This window comes from Anabrus simplex, chromosome 11 (assembly GCF_040414725.1).
Source record: "Anabrus simplex isolate iqAnaSimp1 chromosome 11, ASM4041472v1, whole genome shotgun sequence".
NCBI lineage: Eukaryota > Metazoa > Arthropoda > Insecta > Orthoptera > Tettigoniidae > Anabrus > Anabrus simplex.
This window is the reverse complement of record NC_090275.1, coordinates 134,448,231-134,471,380: the sequence shown is the minus strand read 5'-3', so window position 1 is coordinate 134,471,380 and position 23,150 is coordinate 134,448,231. Positions and strand designations below refer to the sequence as shown.

The 23,150-nt window shown below is 38.4% G+C and overlaps 1 protein-coding gene across 3 annotated transcripts in view; it reads left to right on the top strand.

The window, feature by feature from the left end:
• The window catches only part of DCTN1-p150 (dynactin subunit 1), a 684,595-nt gene extending 667,669 nt beyond the window's left edge, over window positions 1–16,926 (top strand). For all 3 annotated transcript variants that reach the window (XM_067155601.2, XM_067155604.2, XM_067155600.2), the window contains one exon: window positions 16,636–16,926. In XM_067155601.2, the coding sequence (XP_067011702.2) occupies window positions 16,636–16,761 (126 nt within the window). In that variant the 3' untranslated portion in view covers window positions 16,762–16,926. The remainder of the gene's footprint in view (window positions 1–16,635) is intronic.
• The last annotated feature ends 6,224 nt before the right edge of the window (window positions 16,927–23,150 follow it).

Below are 23,150 nucleotides of genomic sequence, written 5' to 3'. Positions count from 1 at the left end.
TCGAGATCTTCTGCAGTCTCAGATAAAATAACAATATCATCGGAAAATCTCAAGGTTTTGATTTCCTCTCCTTGGACTGTGATTCCCTTTCCATATTTCTCTTTGATTTCCTTTACTGCCTGTTCTATGTAAACATTGAAAAGGAGAGGGGACAAACTGCAGCCTTGCCTCACTCCTTTCTGGATTGCTGCTTCTTTTTCAAAGCCCTCGATTCTTATCACTGCAGACTGATTTTTATACAGGTTGTAGATAATTCTTCGTTCTCGGTATCTGATCCCTATCATCTTCAGAATCATAAATAGCCTGGTCCAATCAACATTATCGAATGCCTTTTCTAGATCTACGAATGCCATGTACGTGGGCTTGTCCTTCTTGATTCGATCGTCTAAGATCAGACGTAAAGTCAGGATTGCTTCACGTGTTCCTACATTTCTTCTGAAGCCAAATTGATCTTCCCCCAACTCAGCTTCAACTTGTTTTTCCATTCTTCTGTAAATAATACGTGCTAAAATTTTGCAGGCATGAGATACTAAACTAATAGTGCGGTAGTTTTCACACCTGTCAGCACCGGCTTTCTTGGGAATAGGTATAACAACATTCTGCCGAAAATCGGATGGGACTTCTCCTGTCTCATACATCTTGCACACTAAATGAAATAACCTTACCATGCTGGTTTCTCCTAAGGCAGTCAGTAATTCAGAGGGAATATCGTCAATTCCAGGTGCCTTGTTCCTATTTAGGTCACTCACAGCTCTGTCAAACTCTGACCTCAAAATTGGGTCTCCCATTTCATCAGCATCAACAGCCTCTTCATGTTCCAGAACGAAATTATCTACATTGTTACCTTGATACAACTGTTGGATATGCTCCTGCCATCTTTCTGCTTTGTCTTCTTTCCCTAGAAGTGGCTTTCCATCTGAGCTCTTAATATTCATGCACCTAGATTTCCTTTCTCCAAAGGTTTCCTTGATTTTCCTGTATGCAGCATCTACCTTTCCCAGGACCATACAGCCTTCGACATCCTTGCACTTCTCCTTCAGCCATTCTTCCTTAGCTACCTTGCACTTTCTATCCACTTGATTCTTTAATCGCCTGTATTCTTTTCTGCCCTCTTCATTTCTAGCATTCTTGTATTTTCGTCGTTCATCAATCAGGTGCAGTATCTCCTGAGTTATCCACTGATTCTTAGTTGATCTTTTCTTCCTTCCTAACATTTCTTCAGCAGCCCTACTGACTTCATTTTTCATGACTCTCCACTCTTCCTCTACTGTGTTTCCTTCGGCCTTTTCATTTAGTCCTTGTGCAACATGTACCTTGAAACAATCCATCACACTCTTTTCTTTCAACTTGTCTAGATCCCATCTTTTTGCATTCTTTCCTTTCTTCAATTTCTCAACTTCAGATGGCATTTCGTGACCAACAAGTTGTGGTCAGAGTCCACGTCTGCTCCTGGGAAAGTTTTGCAATCCAACACCTGGTTTCTGAATCTCTTGCTCAGCCAGCCGACTTCCTCTTTCGTTCCTTTGTCCCAATCCAAATTCTCCTCCTGTGCTACCTTCTCTTCCTTGGCCTACCACTGCGTTCCAGTCTCCCATCACAATTAGATTCTCGTCACCTTTGACATATTGTATTAAATCTTCTATCTCCTCATATATTCTTTCAGTTTCTTCATCATCCACTGAAGTAGTAGGCATGTAGACCTGCACTATTGTGGTGGGCATTGGTTTGGTGTCTATCTTGGCGACAATAATTCTTTCACTATGCTGGTCGTAGTAGCTTATCCGCTGTCCTATTTTCTTATTCATTATTAAACCAACTCCTGCATTACCCCTGTTTGATTTCGTGTTGATAATTCGGTAGTCGCCTGACCAAAAATCTGTTCTTCCTGCCAACGTACTTCACTTATACCAACTACATCTAACTTTAACCTATCCATCTCCCTTTTCAGATTCTCTAACCTACCACAACGATTCAAACTTCTAACATTCCACGCTCCGACTCGCAGAATGTCAGTATCCATCTTCCTGATGATCGCCCCCTCTCGTGTAGTCCCCACCCGGAGATCCGAATGGGGGACTAGTTTACCTCCAGAATATTTTACCCGGGAGGAAGCCATCATCAGTACATCATTCATACAGAGAGAGCTGCATGTCCTCGGGAGGTGGTTACGGCTGTAGTTTCCCATTGCTTTCAGCTGTGTAGCAGTATCAACAGAGCTAAGCCATGTTGAGTATTATTACAAGGCCGTATCAGTCAATCATGTAGACTGCCGCCCTTGCAACTACCGAAAGGCTGCTACCCCCCTTTCGATGAACCATTCGTTAGTCTCGTCTCTCAACAGATACCCATCCGATATGGTTGCACCTGCGGCTCGGCTATCTGCATCATTGGGACACGCAAGCCTCCCCACCGCGGCAAGGTCACATATATATGTGTGTGTACAAGATGAATAAAATGTATGGGAGCACTTCATGCACATGAACGTTTGTGTCTTGCTTGTTGGCTAACTCCCGTGTTCAAGTCTTGTTTACACAGTTGTACACTCAGCTGCTGTTCCTTGAGTTTAGATGATATGGTTTGCTTGTAAAATTGTATGAGTAAAACATTTTGTCTTCTTGTATGTACATAGAGTAAAACACTTTCCAATTTTAAAAAGGTGCCAGACGTATGGTTATGGTTCCAGAACATTACAGCCACTATCACTGAAATAGAAAACGCCATACAGAAAATCCCACACGAGCTACGAGATGAAGTCAGATATGATATTAAAAAAAGGCTCCCACAATATATCGACAAAATTCACAGTAACTTCCAAAACAATAACTCAGCCAATAAAACACACATAAACAAACTCAAAGATAAAATAAAACAAATAAAACAGCCGACAAAGGTAATACCACAGTCATTATCGACCAAGACCAATTCATATCGAAAACTAAAGAATGTTTTCAAGATAACACTTTCCTTATCAAACGTAAAGATCCGACTAATAACATACAAAGAAACTTCAAAGCCTTATTCAAAAATACACACTTTCTTTTAACTGAAATAGAATCCTCTAAACTTATAGTAATGAACCCTCAAATACCATCTGCTAAAGCTTATCCCAAAATACACAAAGACAATATACCAGTGAGACCTATTATTAACTACAGAGCAAGCCCAACCTATAAACTCTCGCAATTTATTCGAAGATTTCTCAAAAAACACTTCGTATTCTCAGCTAATAAAACAGTACAGAATTCAATAGATTTTTGTAATAGAACGAAAGGTTTAACGATTGAACCATATCATAATCTCGCATCATTTGATATAATAAACATGTACCCGAACATTCCCACAAAACGAACAATAGAAATCATTGAATCTAGTCTAAAAAGTCACAGCACTCTAAGCACTTTAGAAATAGAAGAGTTCATTAAATTTCTTACTACTTTAAATTTCATGATACTATTTATCAGCAACAAGGATTACCGATGGGATCTCCCGCTTCTGGAATACTCGCCGAAATTTACATTGACTATTTGGAGCACACATCAATTAATAAAATAGACAATATCTTTTTTTGGTGTAGATTTGTTGATGACATTTTCGTCATCATCGACAGTAGATCCACAAATGAAACTGATATATTAGATAAACTCAACACAATAGACTCCCATATAAAATTTACCATGGAAACCGAAAACAATCGCAATTTGAACTACTTGGACATAACGATAACTAGACATGAAGACCACCTTTCTTACAGAATATACAGAAAACCCACGCATACCTCAAATACAATTAAAATAGATTCCGTTCACCCCAGCACACACAAAAGAGCAGCTTACTACAGCATGATACACAGAGCATTCAATATACCGTTAACAAAACAAAGAATTACAACTAATTCACGACATAGCTAAAAACAATGGATACAAGAAAGAAATGATCAACAAAATCATTCACAAAATAAAATCCCAACCCAAAACCAAACTAACAAAAGCAGACGAATCCAAGAAAGAGTAGGCACTATTCACCTTTAATAATGTACACATATACCCATTAACTAACATTAAAAAAAAACATAACCTAAGAATAGCATTCAGAACTACACACAACAGTACCAACATCATACACAACGTCAAAACAATCAACAGCAACAACAAATACAACTACTCAGGGGTATACCGTATCAAATGCAATAACTGTGAGACAAGCTATGTCGGACACACCGGTAGAAACTTCCTAACCCGATATAATTAACACATAAATGCGGTAAAACACATTATTTTTCCTCAATATGACAACATGTCGCAGACTATAAATACAGTTTCACAAACATCGATACCGGGCGAGTTGGCCGTGCGCGTAGAGGCACGCGGCTGTGAGCTTGCATCCGGGAGATAGTAGGTTCGAATCTCACTATCGGCAGCCCTGAAAATGGTTTTCCGTGGTTTCCCATTTTCACACCAGGCAAATGCTGGGGCTGTACCTTAATTAAGGCCACGGCCGCTTCCTTCCAACTCCTAGGCCTTTCCTATCCCATCGTCGCCATAAGACCTATCTGTGTCGGTGCGACGTAAAGCCCCTAGCAAAAAAAAAAACAAAAAAAAAACATCGATAACGACATGCAAATCCTGAACATAAACCCCAAAGAGCCCTTGCTCAACATAACAGAAGAATTTTACATCACTCTAGATCAGTATACCAATCCAAATTACAACATAAATGAAATCACAGAAAAAACTAACATCTTCAATACAGTTATCCCCGCCCTAAAAAACTCTTACCTTAAGATAATCAATAAACAGAACGCGACACGCGACAGAAAAACATCTAACAACACACCCAGCTCCACCCCTACCCCCACAACAGCAACTCTCCCTACCCCTCCTTCCCTTCCCCTCACAGCAGCCCAAGAAGAACACGAAGCAGTACACAACAAGCTCGCATATCAAACACATCTCAGCCACACCAACAACAGTAAGTACATATTCAAATTAGCACACACAACCCTTAGAAGACATTCCTCCAACATAAATATCACTCATAGTTCAATCTTATCTTCCACAGATAAATATAACATCACTGCACAGCTACAAATGGGAAAGGAGCCACTACTTTGAACCCAATGTCACTCAAATTTTATGGACGTCACAGGACAACATATTTGATTTTAACATAAGGCAACACACACAGCAGAGCTGAACATATTTTAGCCTAATTTTAACCATACGTCTGGCACCTTTTTAAAATTGGAAAGTGTTTTACTCTATGTACATACAAGAAGACAAAATGTTTTACTCATACAATTTTACAAGAAAACCATATCATTTAAACTCCAGGAACAGCAGCTGAGTGTACAACTGTGTAAATAAGACATGAACACGGGAGTCAGCCAACAAGCAAGACACAAACGTTCATGTGCATGAAGTGCTCCCATATATTGTTTTAAGTGAGATATGTATTATCAACTAAATTTTAAGATCTTAAACATATTATTTTAGACATACAATGCATTGTTGTACATAGTGACGTACATGCCAGTTCACGTTATGACATGCCCCATTTGGATGTCACCTAATGTTTATTATCGTATGGCATTCCTTTGACAATACTATCTTAATCATAGCTTCATCACATAGATATGTATGCGTGGTTTAGCTGAGGATGACCTTATGTAAAGGGTCGAAACTGGTCCTGTAGCATAATAAGCGCAATAAACAAGTATTGATAGGTGGAAATCCTTTCCTATTTCTAATTTTGTAGGGAGGATCCGGCAATGATGTAATAATTGGAGATGCAGTTTAAATTAAATATGTATGGTAGATTTCACGAACAGGTGAGCGTTCCAAACAATGGGTGATAATGGTAGACAACATTTTAATACACAAGCAGACGTGCCAAATAAATATTCCTTGACATTTTCATGTTACAGTTATAGTCATTGCAACACATTTAATTCTACACATGCCACATATACAACGCGCTGTTATGATTTATTAATTTAAGGGGACAAGCATTTACATCTCTAACTACAAAAACATAATATATGAATTAGACCTGTAATTGTGCCACTTGACGTGGCGTACTCCTGGCTGCATCTTAACAAGCCAGCAACCTCTGAATTAGCCTCTCATAATGGTAGGAGGCATTCTTCACTTAAATACTGCCTTATCAGTACACTGATTCTGCACTCTTCTTGAGGCATCACACATTAATTTTCTTGAACATGAATTAACCTAATAACAAATTTTATTATACACATATTAAAAAAAAATGAGCCATACCGCCTTATATCGTCCAGTCAAGTGGTGAAGTCATGGAAAATTCCCACCTCCTCTTCACCAGGTGTTTCCCAGATGTAAATGACCGTGAGACAATGATGCTATCTCTCCCAGAACCCAACAGTTCTCCCTTAAAGATTATCAATATAACTTTGTCGGTAATAATTCCGAAGAGCTATCTGTGACTTTGCTGTCTTCCTTGCAGAAGTTCATGAATCGTACAAATAAATCTCTATGATATTCCCACCTACCAGGATGGATGTCATAATTACAATGTTTAAATATCTAAGTCATCTCCACTCCTCATTAATACTTTAGCCAATTGGCTTTTGAGATTTCCCAGTCCTACACTTTAACTTTTGGAAGTCTCCATGATATCATTTGACATAGGTTCTTCCCCTCGGACTACTGAATGCTGAGTGACTTTCTTGTTATGGTCAGGATTTTTATATATGATCTAGGGACGCGGTACACCGCATTGTGTATGATTGTGCAGTGGTTCCATTTGATGACCGTTGGACCGATTTCTTTGAGAATCACCTCCAGAGATCCCACCTATTTTTGCAATCACAATGGTGGTGTTCACTGATTTCTTCAGCTTCTTTCATGGGCATAATTAATTAATTCCGTGTATGATAATACCCACACGTGTAACTTCACTCTGCCTTCAGGCATGTTAATTTCTCTCTGGGCATAATTAAATACATTTCCGCACCGTGAAGTTAGGTTCATCAAATGTTTCTCAAAATTCTTAATTTTTTTTCACTAATAGCAATGCCAAAATCTCTCACAATGAGGATTATTAGCCAGAACTTTATTATTCATTTCCTGAGTTGTTCCGAAATGTTCCGACCTCATTGGATGTTTTGGGATTGCCTCCTGCTATGAGTTGACAAGCCACGGAACTGAAGCTAGCTTGCAGTTCAAGATGGATGCGCATTTTTTCCTGTCTCTCGCAGTTGGCCCTACATAGCCTTGCGGCAGTGCTTTCAGCAATGTAGAATTATGGGCTCAGTAAGTCGATAAGAATACACAAAGGCTAAGTCTGGAAACCATACCAGAGTCATGATAAGACAAGATTAGATTAAGTTAGGTTGATAATGAAATTTCCTTCCATTTCAAGCGAGCAAGCGAGTCGATCATTATAGGGAAAGTAATGTTGCTTTCCTTTTCGGAGGAATTCTTGCAGATTTTTCTTGCTTCTTACATCCCAACTAAATTCTACATGTACAAATTGGATGATATAAGACTGTATTTCGTCATTTTTTACGTTATTAAATGCATTATTCAAACATGCAAAAATTCTACTTACTTGGTATTTCGCAAATAGATTTATAATCCTACAGAAAAAGAAAATATGCAAATATAAGGCTGATGATTTTCACGATACGGCAGTGGCAATACGTAAATCTCGCAAGTCACGAAAAAACCATGACGATATAGTGGCAACGTGCCAGATGAGCAAGTAAACTGTATGGTTAGCGACCTGAATCAAAGCCAAATACCGTCAGTAGAAAGAGTAAGGGCCTGCCTGGGTTGCAGAACAGTGACTTACTTTAGCCCCAACATTACTAGTCACTAGGTCACATGTCCAGCCAGCTCCCAGTGGACACGGAGTATGTGACCACACCTTTGAAATAAATTATTTATAAAAACCTTATTCTCGTAAAAAAAAAAAATTAAAAAAAATGAACTTAACCTCTCAGGCTCTAGTTGACTTAATCCTGATATGGATTTTGGCAGGGAGATGCTTCCAAAACTGATGAAGAACGAGCATCACATCTTATGATCTTGCTCTGTTATAACAAGACAACATGTGCTGAAGTTATGGCTGGTCTGTTCCTTATCACTGATGGAACGTTTTTCTCCCAGGGATATCTCGACTAGACACACCAAAATATCCTCTAGCACTTCTATGTTAGAACATGTCTATCTTGGCACCCGTGTGGATAGGTGGCCAACACATGGTATGTGCGCATTTCTTCCATAATGAAAATGAAAATCCACAGCCAGTTTCCAGTCATTCGACCTGGTCAGGAATGGAATGAATGAAGCCCACATCTAGTGGCGAGGATAGGAATTGTGCCAGCTGCCGTAAGCTGTCGCACTCCTATGGGAGAATGATTAATGAAGTGAAATGATATTGGAGAGTTTGCTGGAATGAATTATGACAGGGAAAACCAGAGTACCTGGAGGAAAACCTGTCCCACCTCCGCTTTGTCCAGCACAAATCGCACACGTAGCGACCAGGATTTGAACCACGGAACCCAGCGGTGAGAGGCCAGTGCACTGCCGCGTGATTTACGGAGGCTCTATTTCTTCCATACATGTTTTGTAATTAATATTTTGCGGTGACCATTATACATATAATTTTAGCAGGTTGGCATGTTTAATTTTTTTTTTACAATTTGCTTTACGTCGCACCAACACACATGGTGACGATGGGTTCCAACCCACTATCTCCTGAATGCAGGATGATCCAAAATGATTTATTCTTTCAGCAAAAAGTGAGCATAGGGCAGCTCTCATCACTATCATTCCATAGAGATTGGAATAAGACTTCCTCTCTCTAGCAAAATGGAGATAAATTAATAGCTAGAATCGGTGAGCGCTCGGGCAAAGAAGTAACCTGCACTACTCACAAAGACTGTAATATGGTATTCTTATACCAAACAATGAATTTCATTATTAAACCCGTTGTGATATATTACTTATTTTCTTAATGAAAGTTATATTGACCACCTAATCAATACAATATTTTTTTACTAGGACTAGTTTCAACCCCTGTAAATGGCCATTTTAGCTATTCATGGCAAGATAGTTTAAAGTATAAGAGTGTGTCATCAAAATTGAATATCTAAATACAAATTCAAATCGGACTGAATCTTAAAAAGCTATGACCACAAATATGGTCGCAAAAACACGTGTACACAATTAAAATATTCAGTATGGCCCATGTACAAGGATATTTTATCTTGATGAACACTTGTTAATCTATCATTGTCCGTTGATGCTCGTAAAAGGAGTAACTTGTGAACATGCATTTAAGAAGCTGAGGGTGTTATAATACACTTCTTGTGAACAGCAGAACTGCTGTGTTAGAAATTATCACAGTGTTGAGCGAGAATAATGAGTTTCCATGATACAGTCTACTAAAAACACATAAAAATACATTGTAAGCTGTACATGTTATTCAAGACTATAGTGCAAGATGGCGACTACTGTGTGTGAGTCTGTGATATCCGTAGTAGATAATGGTGTAAGATGCAGTGAAAAATGTGGCAAATGCAGAAGAGTAGTTAAAAATGGGATTCTGTGTCGTAAGTGTGATGAATGGTACCATTTTCGTTGTGCAAATATTGTAAATAAGACTGATATTGAAGAAAGTGAGTGGCTGTGTCCCGAGTGTAAACAAACTGATAGTGAGGCAGAACAACAAGAAAGAGAGACATACGAAACTATAATTAAGATTTTAGGAGTGCTACAAAAAGACTTATGCGCTCTGAAACATGAAAATGAAAGCTTAAAGGACGGAATAAAGAAACTGGAAGATAAAGAAGACATTGGAGAAGAAAGATCGCCGTGGACGGAAGTGACGCGTAGCCATTTTAGGCCTAATGTTAAACATATGGGAGAAACTACGTGCAACTTAAAACCAGGAAAAAACTCTTTGCAGTGCCAAAATAGATTTCAGTTATTGCAGCAAGTTCCAGAAGAAGACACACCAAGTTTTCCAAATAATTTTAAATCCAGTGGAGGTAACCTACAGAAGAAGAGAACCAACCGAAAGTCAAGATCGCCAAAGATTCATCTCTACGCAGACAGTCAAGGGCGGGGTATGGCAGAAGGCATCAAAGATGAGCTGCAGAATCCAGAAACTGAGGTTTTAGGACTAATAAAACCAGGTGCCAAAACTGAAGACGTCCTTTCAAGTTGTGATCCTGTGGTAGAGAAAGACAATTATGTGGTGATTGTGAGTGGTACAAATGACATTGCTGCAAATGAAGGTGAGGAACTAATTACGACTCTCAGAGGTAAGATTTCCAAACTACCTGACTCAAAAGTAATTGTAGTTAATGTGCCACCTAGGTATGACCTTTTAGAAGACTCATGTGTGAACAAAGCTGTACATGATGTAAATATAAAAATCAAGGGATTATGTAAGAGTTTTAGAAATGTCTTGAACCCATGACCTTTGTGCCCTAAGAACATTATGCGTAAATCGACAATCATTTAAAAGTTGGATTCTTGATAGCATGGATTTGACACGTGACGAGGGGGTGATTACCTTCGGTCCCACGCTCTGGGGTACGTGACGTCGGCCACACGTGTCGATGGCGGAAGAATCTCAAGTCATTTTTGTGAACTATTTCAAAGCGCGTGTACATGGCGTGATCCAAGCCAAGTCAAAAAAATATAGTGCCAATCAAAGGGGGTCAATCATCTCACAAATCGAACCCGTAAAAATTATAAATGTCCATGAACACTACCGCCAGAAATGTAGCAAGCATGTAATCACTGTCAAAACTCGTGAAATTACAGTTTAGTTAAGTCAGAAAATTTATAGAAATTTTCTTGGCAGCAAAGGGAGATATCCGAAGAGAGGGGGTAACTGCTATAAATATGAAGGGACGCCATGACGAAGTCTCCTTCTCCGGCATTTGTGATACAAAGCGGACGAAAAATTGTTGAGCTGCTCTGCGAAATCAAACAACAAAAGTAGACTGAGTTCAACGGCAGATGTTAGCCATTGTGGATAGGTCTTGTCTCCATGAGGAGATAGTTTTCTTGAGTGAAATAATTGTACCAGATAGGACGGTCAAAGTACTGAATAAATTCTAATGTGATTAAGTAATTCGTGTGCGGAAATAATTATAGTCCATCGTGTGCACTCAGCAAACAAGTGAAGGGTATTTTCTTTTTTTCTTTTTCTTTTTTTATGCTTTATTCCAGGAAACCTGAAGAAACATTATGATATGTACAGCCATGAATGTAAAAATGACTAAATAAAATGCCAGGGTCGCAGGTGAGCCGTATGACGAACAATGGTGTGACTACATGAGGTAGGTGACTTTCCATCTTACTACCTCTTATATCTTGTCTCATGATCTCTAAAAGTGTATTTTGAATGGGGATATACGACGCAGTGGTCAACCCTACTAAGTTTTGTAAATGTGAGAATACGACTAAAAGAGTCGTTTGTTTCATTTTCCACTTGGATAAATTTTTGAAGTCTTGTGAGTGCCGTGTAATGTTGTAAAAAGTTATTGAATAGGGTTTCGAAGTGATATCACGTCCAATGTAGATCGTCATCCGTGTGAGTGTATTGCCTATATTTTGTGATGTCAAATTAAGATGTTCATTCGACGTAAATTTTTCCTGTCTGCAATTTGATGTTAATAATTTAGGAATCCATGGTTACTCATTTTCAGTCGAGTGGAAGCGCACTGTCGGGTGAGAATCTAGGGTGATGAATTTGGTCACGGAGAGAAACGTTTTTCTATGCCCATTTTAAACTGTGTCTGACTGACAATAACAGATCTAGTAGAATGTTTCAGTCATTTTTTTTGTATAAATCAAGTTATTAAATACGATATCATTTATGCAAAGTTATTCATGATTAATGCATTGTGCGATATTAGACGTCGAGATTTCTAGTGAGGATTTTATTCCAGTTCTTTGTCGATGATAATGGTGGAGCTGGGAAACAGAGGTTAGTTTTGTTGATATGAGATTTGTGAATCAGGTTGGACCTGTCATTGAAGCCGGGACATGGAAGCCCGAGGAATGTTTTATATGAGTTGAGATGAGATGTGCGAATCAGGTTAGAGTCCAGTCATTGAAGCCGGGACACGATAGCCCGAGGTATATTTTATAATGTTGGGAATGGAAAGAAATTCATAGAAATCCATAGCGGTATTAATTGGCGACGCGTATAATTAGTGTGGGCATCTTGAAGCATAATCTGTGCATTTTGTTGGTTAGAATATCGTATTTGTTTAATTATTCACAATTAAGTATTTAATTTATTTTCCACCTAGTCGATACAATGATTGCTTAAGGCAATTTTTAATGGTCAAAAGTGGTACATGTTTCGTATATTATCAACATCTTCAGCCACATAACACTGTTTAGATGAAAAATATATAAAATTGACAAAGTAATGCTTTAGAGGAAGTGTCCTTAAAATTAACATAAGATTATGTCGGCGGAGTTTAAAAGGGAGCATTTTGAGAAGTCAGTCAGGTAGAACGAACCGGGTGTTTCACATCACTGACAAGCGAACTTGGGGGTGAGAGGCCTCAGCTGATAGGGGGAAAACAGCGGGGATATAACGGGACACGCGTGGAATTGAGATTGCACTGTATTCTCGGCCGGGGAAAACGTTAAAATGCTGGATTTAGTTGAAATTCATAGCCGGTAATGATCTGAGTATTGTGAAATACTGTAAAATTTGTTTAATTGGGGACGTATTGAACATTTGAAACCATGAACTTCAAGTATAAGGAACAGAGTAACCAAATTCAGGGTTGTCCAAAATATAGAGCGATGGTTGTGATGATCGGTTTGTCTGTGAGGGGTGTGCAAAATTCATAAATGGTAATGACGAGATATGACATCGTAATTATATGGCGAGTTGTTTGGTTTGTACATAGATTATTAGGATATCCAAGTGTTAATAACGGTTAGGACTAGATTACATTTTAAAGTGTGAAATCATGAGACAAGATATATAACTGGACATGAATTTTGTAACAATTCTTTTCCAGCCAGACAAACATCACAAGATTGAATTCACATCACAGCTGCGTAGGAATTTATGAAGAAACCAGAGTCCGCGGAGATAAAATTTACTGTTCGTTAACATTTCGTTAAATCATTTAAATTTATTTAATTATTAAATTCAGTGAAACCGCATTTGAAATAACTTTAATCAAGCGAATAACTTGGAGATGCATTCTGGAAATTTTAGTTTGTTTTTCTGGGGAATATTTAAATATAAAGTAACGATTAAAGGGACATATCCGAAGGAAATGGATTTTACTGCCACAAAGTTTGTGAGCATTGCTATTGTTGTAATCATTGAACTTTGATTGATTGAGCAGTGAATGTGCTGGGGATAGTAAAGTGGAAACTTTGGTCATCAACCGATGTAACTTAATTGTGTTTAGCCTTCAGCCTAGAAACTTGGATGGTCAGGGGGTCATCAACCTCAGTGACTTAGATTAGGGCCATATGCCATTGTAGCATCATTTCCTTGTGGTCATCATCCACAATGACTTTAAAGTAACTTCTAGCAAATAAGTTAATTTGGGAGGGAGGATTTACACAAGTAGTACAAGAACCGACTCGTCTCAATAACTTACTAGATGTATTCTTGGTTAAACCATGGGAAATTGTTGATAAAACTGAGGTAATTGAAGGAATAGGTGACCATAAGGCTGTAATAATGGATGTAGGACTGGTACCAAAAAGGCTTAATAAGAGGGTTACACAAGACAAGAAATTGTACAGAAAAACTAAAGTTGATGAATTTGGGACTTACCTTAAATCACAATTCAGTTCTTGGATAAGTGAAGGGAGTAATGTGGATACACTTCGGGCTAAATTTAAAGGAATCATTTGGGAAGGAGAGAAGAGATTTGTACCTGTTAAGAAGGGTAAAATGACCTCAGACCCTGTTTATTATACAAGGGAAATAAGAAAATCAAAAAGAAAATGTAGAATAGTAAACAGGAAAATCAAAGAGGGTAGGGAGAATAGAGAAACTAGAAAACAGCTAATGAGGGAACTGAATAGAGTGAAAAAGGAAGCAAAAGAGAATTATATGAATGGCATTCTTCAAGAGGGTAATGACCACAAAGGGAAATGTAAAAAGCTGTATTCATATATTAGGAATCAAAAAGGAAAAGGAATCCAAATCCCTACAATGGTGGGAGAAGGGGGTGAACACTATTTAACAGATACTGAGAAAGCAAACCTCTTTAGTAGGGAATTCAGAGATTCAGTAGAAGATTGTCAGGACTTGGAAACCATAACAGAAGATAGAGAAGGAGAGACACATAGGGAAACAAGAAGCTTCTCATTCACAAATGAAGATATTTTCAGAGAAATCCAACTGCTTCAGCAAGGAAAAGCAGCAGGAAGTGATCAAATTACTGGGGAGGTATTAAGGACAATGGGGTGGAACATAGTGCCTTATTTAAAATTTCTCTTTGACTATGTCATAAATAATAGTGTAATACCAAAGGAATGGAAGGAATCTATAATAATACCAATTTATAAAGGAAAGGGTGATAAAAGGAAACCACAGAACTACAGACCAATCAGCCTGACCAGTATAGTTTGTAAAATACTGGAGAGTTTAATAGCAAAGTACATCAGAGGGATATGTGATGATAAAAATTGGTTCATGAGGAGCCAGTATGGATTTAGAAAGAAATTTTCTTGCGAGGCACAACTGGTGGGATTTCAGCAGGACATATCAGATCAGCTGGATTCAGGAGGCCAGTTAGATTGCATAGCCATAGATCTTTCCAAAGCCTTTGATAGAGTGGAACATGGAATATTATTAAAGAAATTGGAGGGAATAGGATTGGACGTAAGGGTTATACGTTGGATAAGAACATTTCTAAATTCAACAGCTCAGAAAGTCAAAGTAGGAAATAACGTATCACAGGGAGAGAAAGTTTGGAAGGGAATTGCACAGGGTAGTATAACCGGTCCGTTACTTTTCTTAATATACGCAAATGATTTAGGGAACAATATAACATCAAAAATAAGATTGTATGCAGATGACATAATTGTTTATAGAGAAATAAATAACATTGAGGATTGTTCAGAATTACAAAGGGACCTTGAAAGTATCCAACGATGGGTTGAAGAAAATAATATGAAGGTCAATGGAGGCAAATCAACTGTTACAACATTTACAAACAGGAGCTTTAAAACTGAATTTGAATATACTTTGGATGAAGTGGTTATCCCAAAAGATAGCAAGTGCAAATACTTAGGTGTGAGATTTGAAAGTAATTTGTGCTGGAAGGGTCATGTTGATGACATTGTTGGGAAAGCATACAGATCGTTACATGTCATAATGAGGCTACTTATAGGATGCAACAAAGAATTAAAAGAAAAAAGTTACTTAAGTATGGTTCGTCCATTATTGAAATATGCAAACAGTGTTTGGGATCCTCACCAAGAATACCTAATAAAAGAACTAGATGGTGTGCAGAGGAAAGCAGCAAGATTTGTAACGGGGATTTCAGGAGAAAGAGTAGTGTATCAGAAATGTTAAAGGAACGTGGTTGGGAAACTTTAAGTAAGAGAAGGGAGAAAACTAGACTTATAGGATTATATAGAGCCTATACAGGAGAAGAAGCATGGGGAGATATCCGTGAGAGGCTTCAGTTGGAAAATAATTATATTGGTAGAACTGACCACAAGTACAAAATTAGAAGGAATTTTAGCAGAAGCGATTGGGGTAAATTTTCATTCCTTGGGAAGGGCGTGAAGGAGTGGAACAGTTTACCAGGGGTAGTGTTTGATCCTTTTCCAAAATCTGTACAGATATTCAAGAAGAGAATAAACAACAACAGAGAAAATAAATGAAATGTTAGAGGGCATTTGACCAGTGCAGGATATTGTAAATAAAAAATGTGTGTGATTAAATTAATTCCATCCCCTGGTCTATGGAGTTTGGACAGCCCAAGTAGGGGACTGCCTGTAGGAGTGAAGTACAGTGGGGACTTCGAGGGCCCTGGGACCGCTACGGTAGCTGTAAAGGCCCTTCAGGAACTCTGAAAAGTGGTGGCAAAAGGGGCTCTGGTTAAGATGCAGCAGGTCGTTATGCTACTCATGTTCCGAAATGGGTAAAATATAAATATGTAAATAAATTCAATGTTAATTTTAATCTTATACCAGTTGTATATTATTATTAGAAGTAATTTCACATACTGTATATGAGTTGACTATGTTTGTAAGATATTATAAGTAGAATTTTGTAAACAATATAAATTTATTAAGGATGATGTGTGTGTTTAATAGAACAAATTATTAGCGTAAATTGTATAATATTGTATTCTAGGAAAATTTTCTTCGTCTCATGTTAATTTAAAATTTAGTGCTTGACAATAATGTATTTTAGTGTACCATTTGCCACCGAGGTAGACACCTCATTTGCAAATAAAGAGATTTTGATTTTGATTTGATTTGAAGTATTTGTATGTATGTAATACTTGGAATTTGTCAGTCAATTTTGTCATGAATGCCTGGATCTCAATGGCTTTGGGATATTCATATTTAAAAACTCCGTGACCCATGCAGCTTGTGAGCTTCTTAATGGAGGTTTCCTTTGTTGCAGGCTTATGGGGAGAAAGAGGCTCAGGTGATTGGAGAAGTTAAGATTCCTTCGTCATGTTCAGGTGTTGTCCCTCTGCTTGTGGACTTACAGCAGCTGCGCTTCTTACAAACAAAGCTAGTCTATTAGAAGCTCATGTGTTCTATTTATTAAACTTGTTTTATAATCTCATTGGTTGAGGATATGTTTCAGCTCGTTTATTGCTTGCTATAACAACGTGTTCTTTCTTTCTTCTTCTATTGTTATTTCTGCAATTGTACATAAAAAGTTTTTATTAAAGAATGTTGTGATGTCTAAGAATATTGTCACTTTATTTCTGGTAATGAACAGTTGCCATTGTCCTAGGTGAATGTGGGGATCTTGTGTGGCCAGGAGTGCATGAGTAGTCGAAACAGTTGGTCCATTATTTCCAGCTGACTCATTCCTGGTTGCCAGCGTTTTGCTCCAGTGTGCCAAGTTGAGCCTTCTCCACGCTGAAAATATGTGCCAACAAGCGGCTATGCCATTGTGATATTACATCGACCCTAGAAAGCCAGAGTGTTATAGCGCCACTTCGTTGGAAGACATAAATTTATTCAAAAAAAGTGATCTGCACATATTGGCCAGTTGTTGTAAACATAGTATGCCTGCAAACATCTCAAAAATTGAAAAAAAACTAATGCCTTTGCAATCATTCACTACCTTCATTTTTTCTTTCCAGCAAAATATCGTAAAATTATCGTAAGTGCCTTATGCCTCTTATTGTATGCACCACTTTATAAAAATGGCAGTAGAATTGTCTATCATAAGCAAGATCTCGCCGTGTGGAAAATGTGAAAAAGTTGGGTACTTAGGTGTAGATAAACTTGACGAAAACAAGTCAGAGTATGAAGGAAGCTCACCAGGAGCTTAAAGAAGATTGCAAGAACAACTTATCAAATGATCAAAAAGTAAAGAAAGAAAATTCCCTGTGTGTTCTTTTGACTTAGAAAATATGCTCAACACACCTTGCAGTGAAAGCCTGCCTTTATATCTCTCGTGCAAAATTCCAGTTTCATTTTACTGTGTGCAAAAATATCACTAGCCATATACACAGCCATGTTTAACCACCATGGATAGCCACATTCCAAGTAAAAACCGTATTTTTCTCTACTGCAATAGCTGACCCAGTCAAAATAAGAACAAAAAGATAAGTACCATGAAGGATCTTAGAAAATACAAGTAAGCCTGACATTCCTGTTGCCAAGTCACATATAAATGCCTGCATATTCAATCCATTCAACAATTGATACATTCATACAGACGAGAATGATCCTTCACAATGGCAAACTGTTTTTAGTCTGGCAAGAACCCAACCAGACTTAAGTGTCACTGTTCATCATACTGACTTTGAAGACTGGAAAATTGGCTGCTCAATCATCCCTTCCACTGCAGTTGATGGAGTAGCATTCAAAATATCAGACTTAAAAACAGAGGTAATTCAAAATAATTTTAATGAAAAAGTCATTAATTTGAATTACAAAAAGCTCAAGTCATGCCTCCGTGGCTCAGGTGGCAGCGTGTCGGCATCTCACCGCTGGGTTCTGTGCTTCAAATCCCGGTTACTCCATGTGAGATTTGTGCTGGACTAAGCAGAGGCAGGACACGTTTTTCTCCAGTTTTCCCTGTCACAATTTGTAACCCCTTAAATAAGGTTACAAGTAATAGTTTATAGTAATGATAATAATAATAATATTTGCTACCACTTTGCAAACGCAGCATTACACAGAAATACATTTTGATGCAAGGAGGAATGATAATAAGTTGCACGAAAATAAAATCATAACAAACAGGTTAACAAACATGACGACTAAGAAAGGATAGTGTGGAAGGTGGCTGGGAACCATATCCAGGCGTTGAAGGTATTGGCATTGCTGAAGAAGCAAAGTCAGTGATGATTCAAAATTAAAATACCTTTACTTAAAATTAAATTGAAATGAAAGCACAAATGATCCACAAAATTACACCTTTTAAAATCGGTAAAAAAAATCAAACAATAATTACATTGATTACCCAGAAGGTTCAACTGCAGTGATTTTACTTAGTATAACTTGATTTCGGAAAATTTCGCACATGGCGTAATATTTAAATTACACAAAACAGTCAGAAGGAATAAAATGTTGGTAACAGGTCCTTAGAAGGTTATTCGTAGAAAATACGGAAAATATATTTAAGATAATTATCCTAATGCAGCGCACTTTTAGCGGCCAGCCTCCTCAAAAACACTTCTGAGGTAGGTGTCTGTCCTAAAGGTGTATACATCTAGGCATGTATACATGATGCAGAACTAAGAGACAGCCCCAAGGGGAAATTAATAGTTTATAATTACATCGAAAGGCATTGAACATAATTTACGAAAACAGAAAATGGGAGCTGTCTCTTTACAAATGTGGCGGGACTTACTGAAAATGCTAAGTCATTTTAATTAAATTTGGAAGCTGAAGGAAAATACGAGGTAAGCTCCGGTAGTCCGACTCGTTGGCTGAATCGTCAGCGTACTGGCCTTCGGTTCAGAGGGTCCCGGGTTCGATTTCCGGCCGGGTCGTGGATTTTAACCTTAATTGGTTAATTCCAATGGCCCGGGGGCTGGGTGTTCGTGCTGTCCCCAACATCCCTGCAACTCACACACCACACATAACACTATCCTCCACCACAATAACACGCAGTTACCTACAACTGGCAGATGCTGCCCACCCTCATCGGAGGGTCTGCCTTACAAGGGCTTCACTCGGCTAGAAATAGCCACACGAAAAATAAAAAAATAAAATAAAATAAATAAATAGCTCCGGTAAAATAAATTAAATGAAACACTACATTTGAAACTAAATACCTGAAAGGTGAAAAATAATTAAGTGCTTACCTGATGGTGGGGCCAAGAAGACCCATACCTTTGAAGGCAACCGTTCCCTTCACTGGTCAAACAGAAAAGACGCCTTCGCAGAGCAAGGCTCCAGCGACAACGCTTCTCTCCGGAAATTAGGAAATCTTACAACAGCTAATGAGCGTCCGATCTTTTCCCTTCACCTACCAATCAAATTTACTTTTATTTTCTCCAATAGGAGCACAAGAATTAGTGCTGACCAAGAACATTTGGGAATCCTCGAGAAATTTTGAAATTGATGCAACTTTACGAAACCGGAAATATCCCACGCCGATGTGGCGCGTGTGGTACAGTATGCACCAGAATTACCACGACAATCAAATAATCTTAAAATCATATTAACATCAAACAAATCACATACCGAGGAGAAACAAAAACAAACAAATGAATAAATACTTCAAATAATCAAATCCAAGTAATCACTACATACTCCCCCCTTTAATTTTACTTTATTTTAGCAGTCCAGTTTCTGCATAGTTTTGAAAATAACTAATCACTAAAAAAAAACCACTGAAAAACAAAGGAAAAATGTCACTAAAAAACAAAAACAGTGTTTGTTGAAAGAGAAAGCACGTAAAATATACACTAAAGAGAAAAAAAATCCTTTTTATTCTTCTTCTCATGTTCGTAAAACGCCACACTGAAATTATTTTCTTTATTTTCTTTAAAAAAAACTAAAACGTTCTCTGAAAAAAAAACTGGACACAAAATAAGAAAGACATCTTTTGGATTGAGTTCTTGAGTTCTTTTTTATTTATTTACACTATAGCACCATGAGTTCTTGCTGTTCATGTGACTGACGACGCACCCGCTGTCTTCAGCCTCCACATTACAGTTCAACTGGGTGACTGCGCACAGCCTAGCACGACTGGCGTCATTAGAATATCCGGTTACAGCGCTGTTAATTGACACGTCCAAGTATATATGAGACTACGTGCCACTAATGGCCACGTCATTGTATGTCAGGTAACTATTTAATCAGGATCTTGGCATGGGATGATGTTCACCACCACGCAGACAGTACCCCTTTGGACTAGGGGCGTCAAGTTGTCAGGCAGGAACAGTAGTTGTCACCTGTACATCTGGTCACTGGGTTGCAGTGCAGAACGGCAGAGCCCAAGATATAACGCACCTTTCCTCTAGACACGACAGCGGAGATGGGGACGTTATCCCCCTCTGGCCACTGCAACAGAAATTTATCCGCAGCAGACATGGAATTTCAAAAGCTAAAGCCACCCTGGTGGACAAGAGCTTGGAGGCACCCAACCGGTGTGTCCCGACCTTCATTTGGGAGGTTACCCCACAGGTTTGGGACTATCTTAGCCCCCCATTCAGGCAAGCACTATGGATACCTAAAAATAAAATTTAGGAAATGGTTAAAAGAAGCTCAAAAAACTCTACCGGAGTTTACCCTGATTTCAAAATTTTGACAACAATCCCTAGTTATGAAGATCTTAATTCTACCCTGAAATACATACTAAATTATATCTAACATGATCATAAATGACCCTTCCCATTACAACTAAGGTGACTTAACTAGATTATTAACTATAGAATCCAGAAAAACAGCTGGCCAGCCCATTAACTAGAATTTGCTTACAATTAATTCCTTATAACTACCCCAAAACAAAAATAGTTTCTAAAGTATTCTCATAACTAGGGAATCTTTATCTGAGATAAATACACACGACTGATCCTCTTTCTTTCAGGATCACTGACTAACAATGACACAGGGGTTAAAAATTTCAAAATTATGCAGGGAGCTCGAAATCTGGGGGATAACTTGCTAATTACATGGTCCGCAGCACTACTAATGGGATGAGTCTTTACATAGACCTGGTCACCCACAGACAGATTGTGCGGTCTTCGCCCGTGATTATAGTTACGTTGAACTATAGCGCAATAAACTTTCAAATTTTTACGCGCAAGGTGCCAAGCAGCACGGATTGTTTCTGGATTAGCAACATCAGGCAGAAGATCGTTAATGAACCACAGATTAGAAAGTGGAGAATTAGGGGTGAACGCTAGCATCAATGAAGCAGGAGTTTGCTTGTGACTTTCATAAACAGCAGTGTTGAAAGCAAATGATAGCCAATTAAGTGAAGAATCCCACTTGGAGTGGTCAGAAGAATGGTATGCAATAAGAGCAGATCTTAGGTTCCGATTAACTCTTTCAGCATAATTAGGCCTGGAATAATAAGGTGTGGTAGTCACATGAGATATAGATAGGTCAAAACAGAAATTACAGAATTGCACAGATGTAAAAGCTCTAGCATTATCACTCACCAAAAATTGACAGGGTCCAAATGAAGCAAAGATCTGTTTTAAGCAAGAAATAGTAGTACTAGCATTAGCCATGCGAGTAGAAAACAGCCATGTTAAACGCGAGAACGCATCAACACACACAAGTATGAAACGATGGTCGGTCCGTGAACGCGGGAATGGTCCAATGTAGTCGATAAATAGTCTCTCCATTGGGCGAGAAGCTTGCTCAGATGACAACAGACCAAGGCAGGTATTAGGAGCGTGTTTACTAATGTTACAGGTTTTGCAAGATTTGACCATGGTGCGAATTTCACCATCCATAGATTTCCAAATGAAATGCTTACGAATTTTCTCTCTGGTTTTAAATACACCAAGGTGTCCGCCAACAGGGGATTCGTGGAAATATTTGAAAAGAGCAGGAACTAAATTTGCTGGAACAACAATTTTGGGGTCTCTGCGACTACGAGCAGGACAACACAAAACACCATTTTTTGTGACATATGGTTTGACATGTTCACCAGACTTAATCCTGCCAATAATACCCTTCAATTCAGGATCGTCTTCCTGATGTTTAGAAATATCTTTGGAAAGGACAGGGGAATTGGTCAAAACTACATTAACAAAGGCCGAACTGCCAGGGTAAAACATCCTACTAAGAGTGTCAGCAATAACATTTTGAGTTCCACGAATGTGACGAGCTTTAAATTGAAAAGCTGAGATGCGTACTGCCCAATGCGCAAGACGACCAGTTCTTCTTGCCTTGGCCAGTACCCAACTCAATGCCTGATTGTCCGTTTCAAGATCAAAAGGCAGATGTTCAAGATACATTCTAAATTTCTCCAAGGAGAAAACAACAGCTAAGGCTTCCAATTCATATATAGAATAGTTACGTTCAGCAGGATTTAGACTACGGGAACATTCGGTGTTCGGCTGTTGTGCGGTGTACACGTCTAGCTCCGGTCACTGGTGCAGCGGCTTTTTTCCTGTTTGTAGATAAGTAGAGTGTTTTTATGTTTGTGTTTGTATCCTAGTAAATTTCTTTTGTGGTTGTTCTGGTGCTAGTATAGGGTAATTCCTTTTGGACTATTATGTCTGTAGATAGTGGTGGTGGCCCTTTAGGCCGACCTCCTGATATTGCTAAAGATGCCGTGCGTAAGGATTTACCCATGGACGTTAGTAATACTGTTACTCAACGAGACAGTTCTCAAGATACAATATGTGATTCGGATCAGCGCCCTCAAGTTCCTGTATCTACCTATTCTACCACTCATCTTGGCCCTTACATAGTATTTGTTGAATCGATTGACTCTACAAATAAAATAGGACATATTCACCCTATGGCACTGGGACGGAT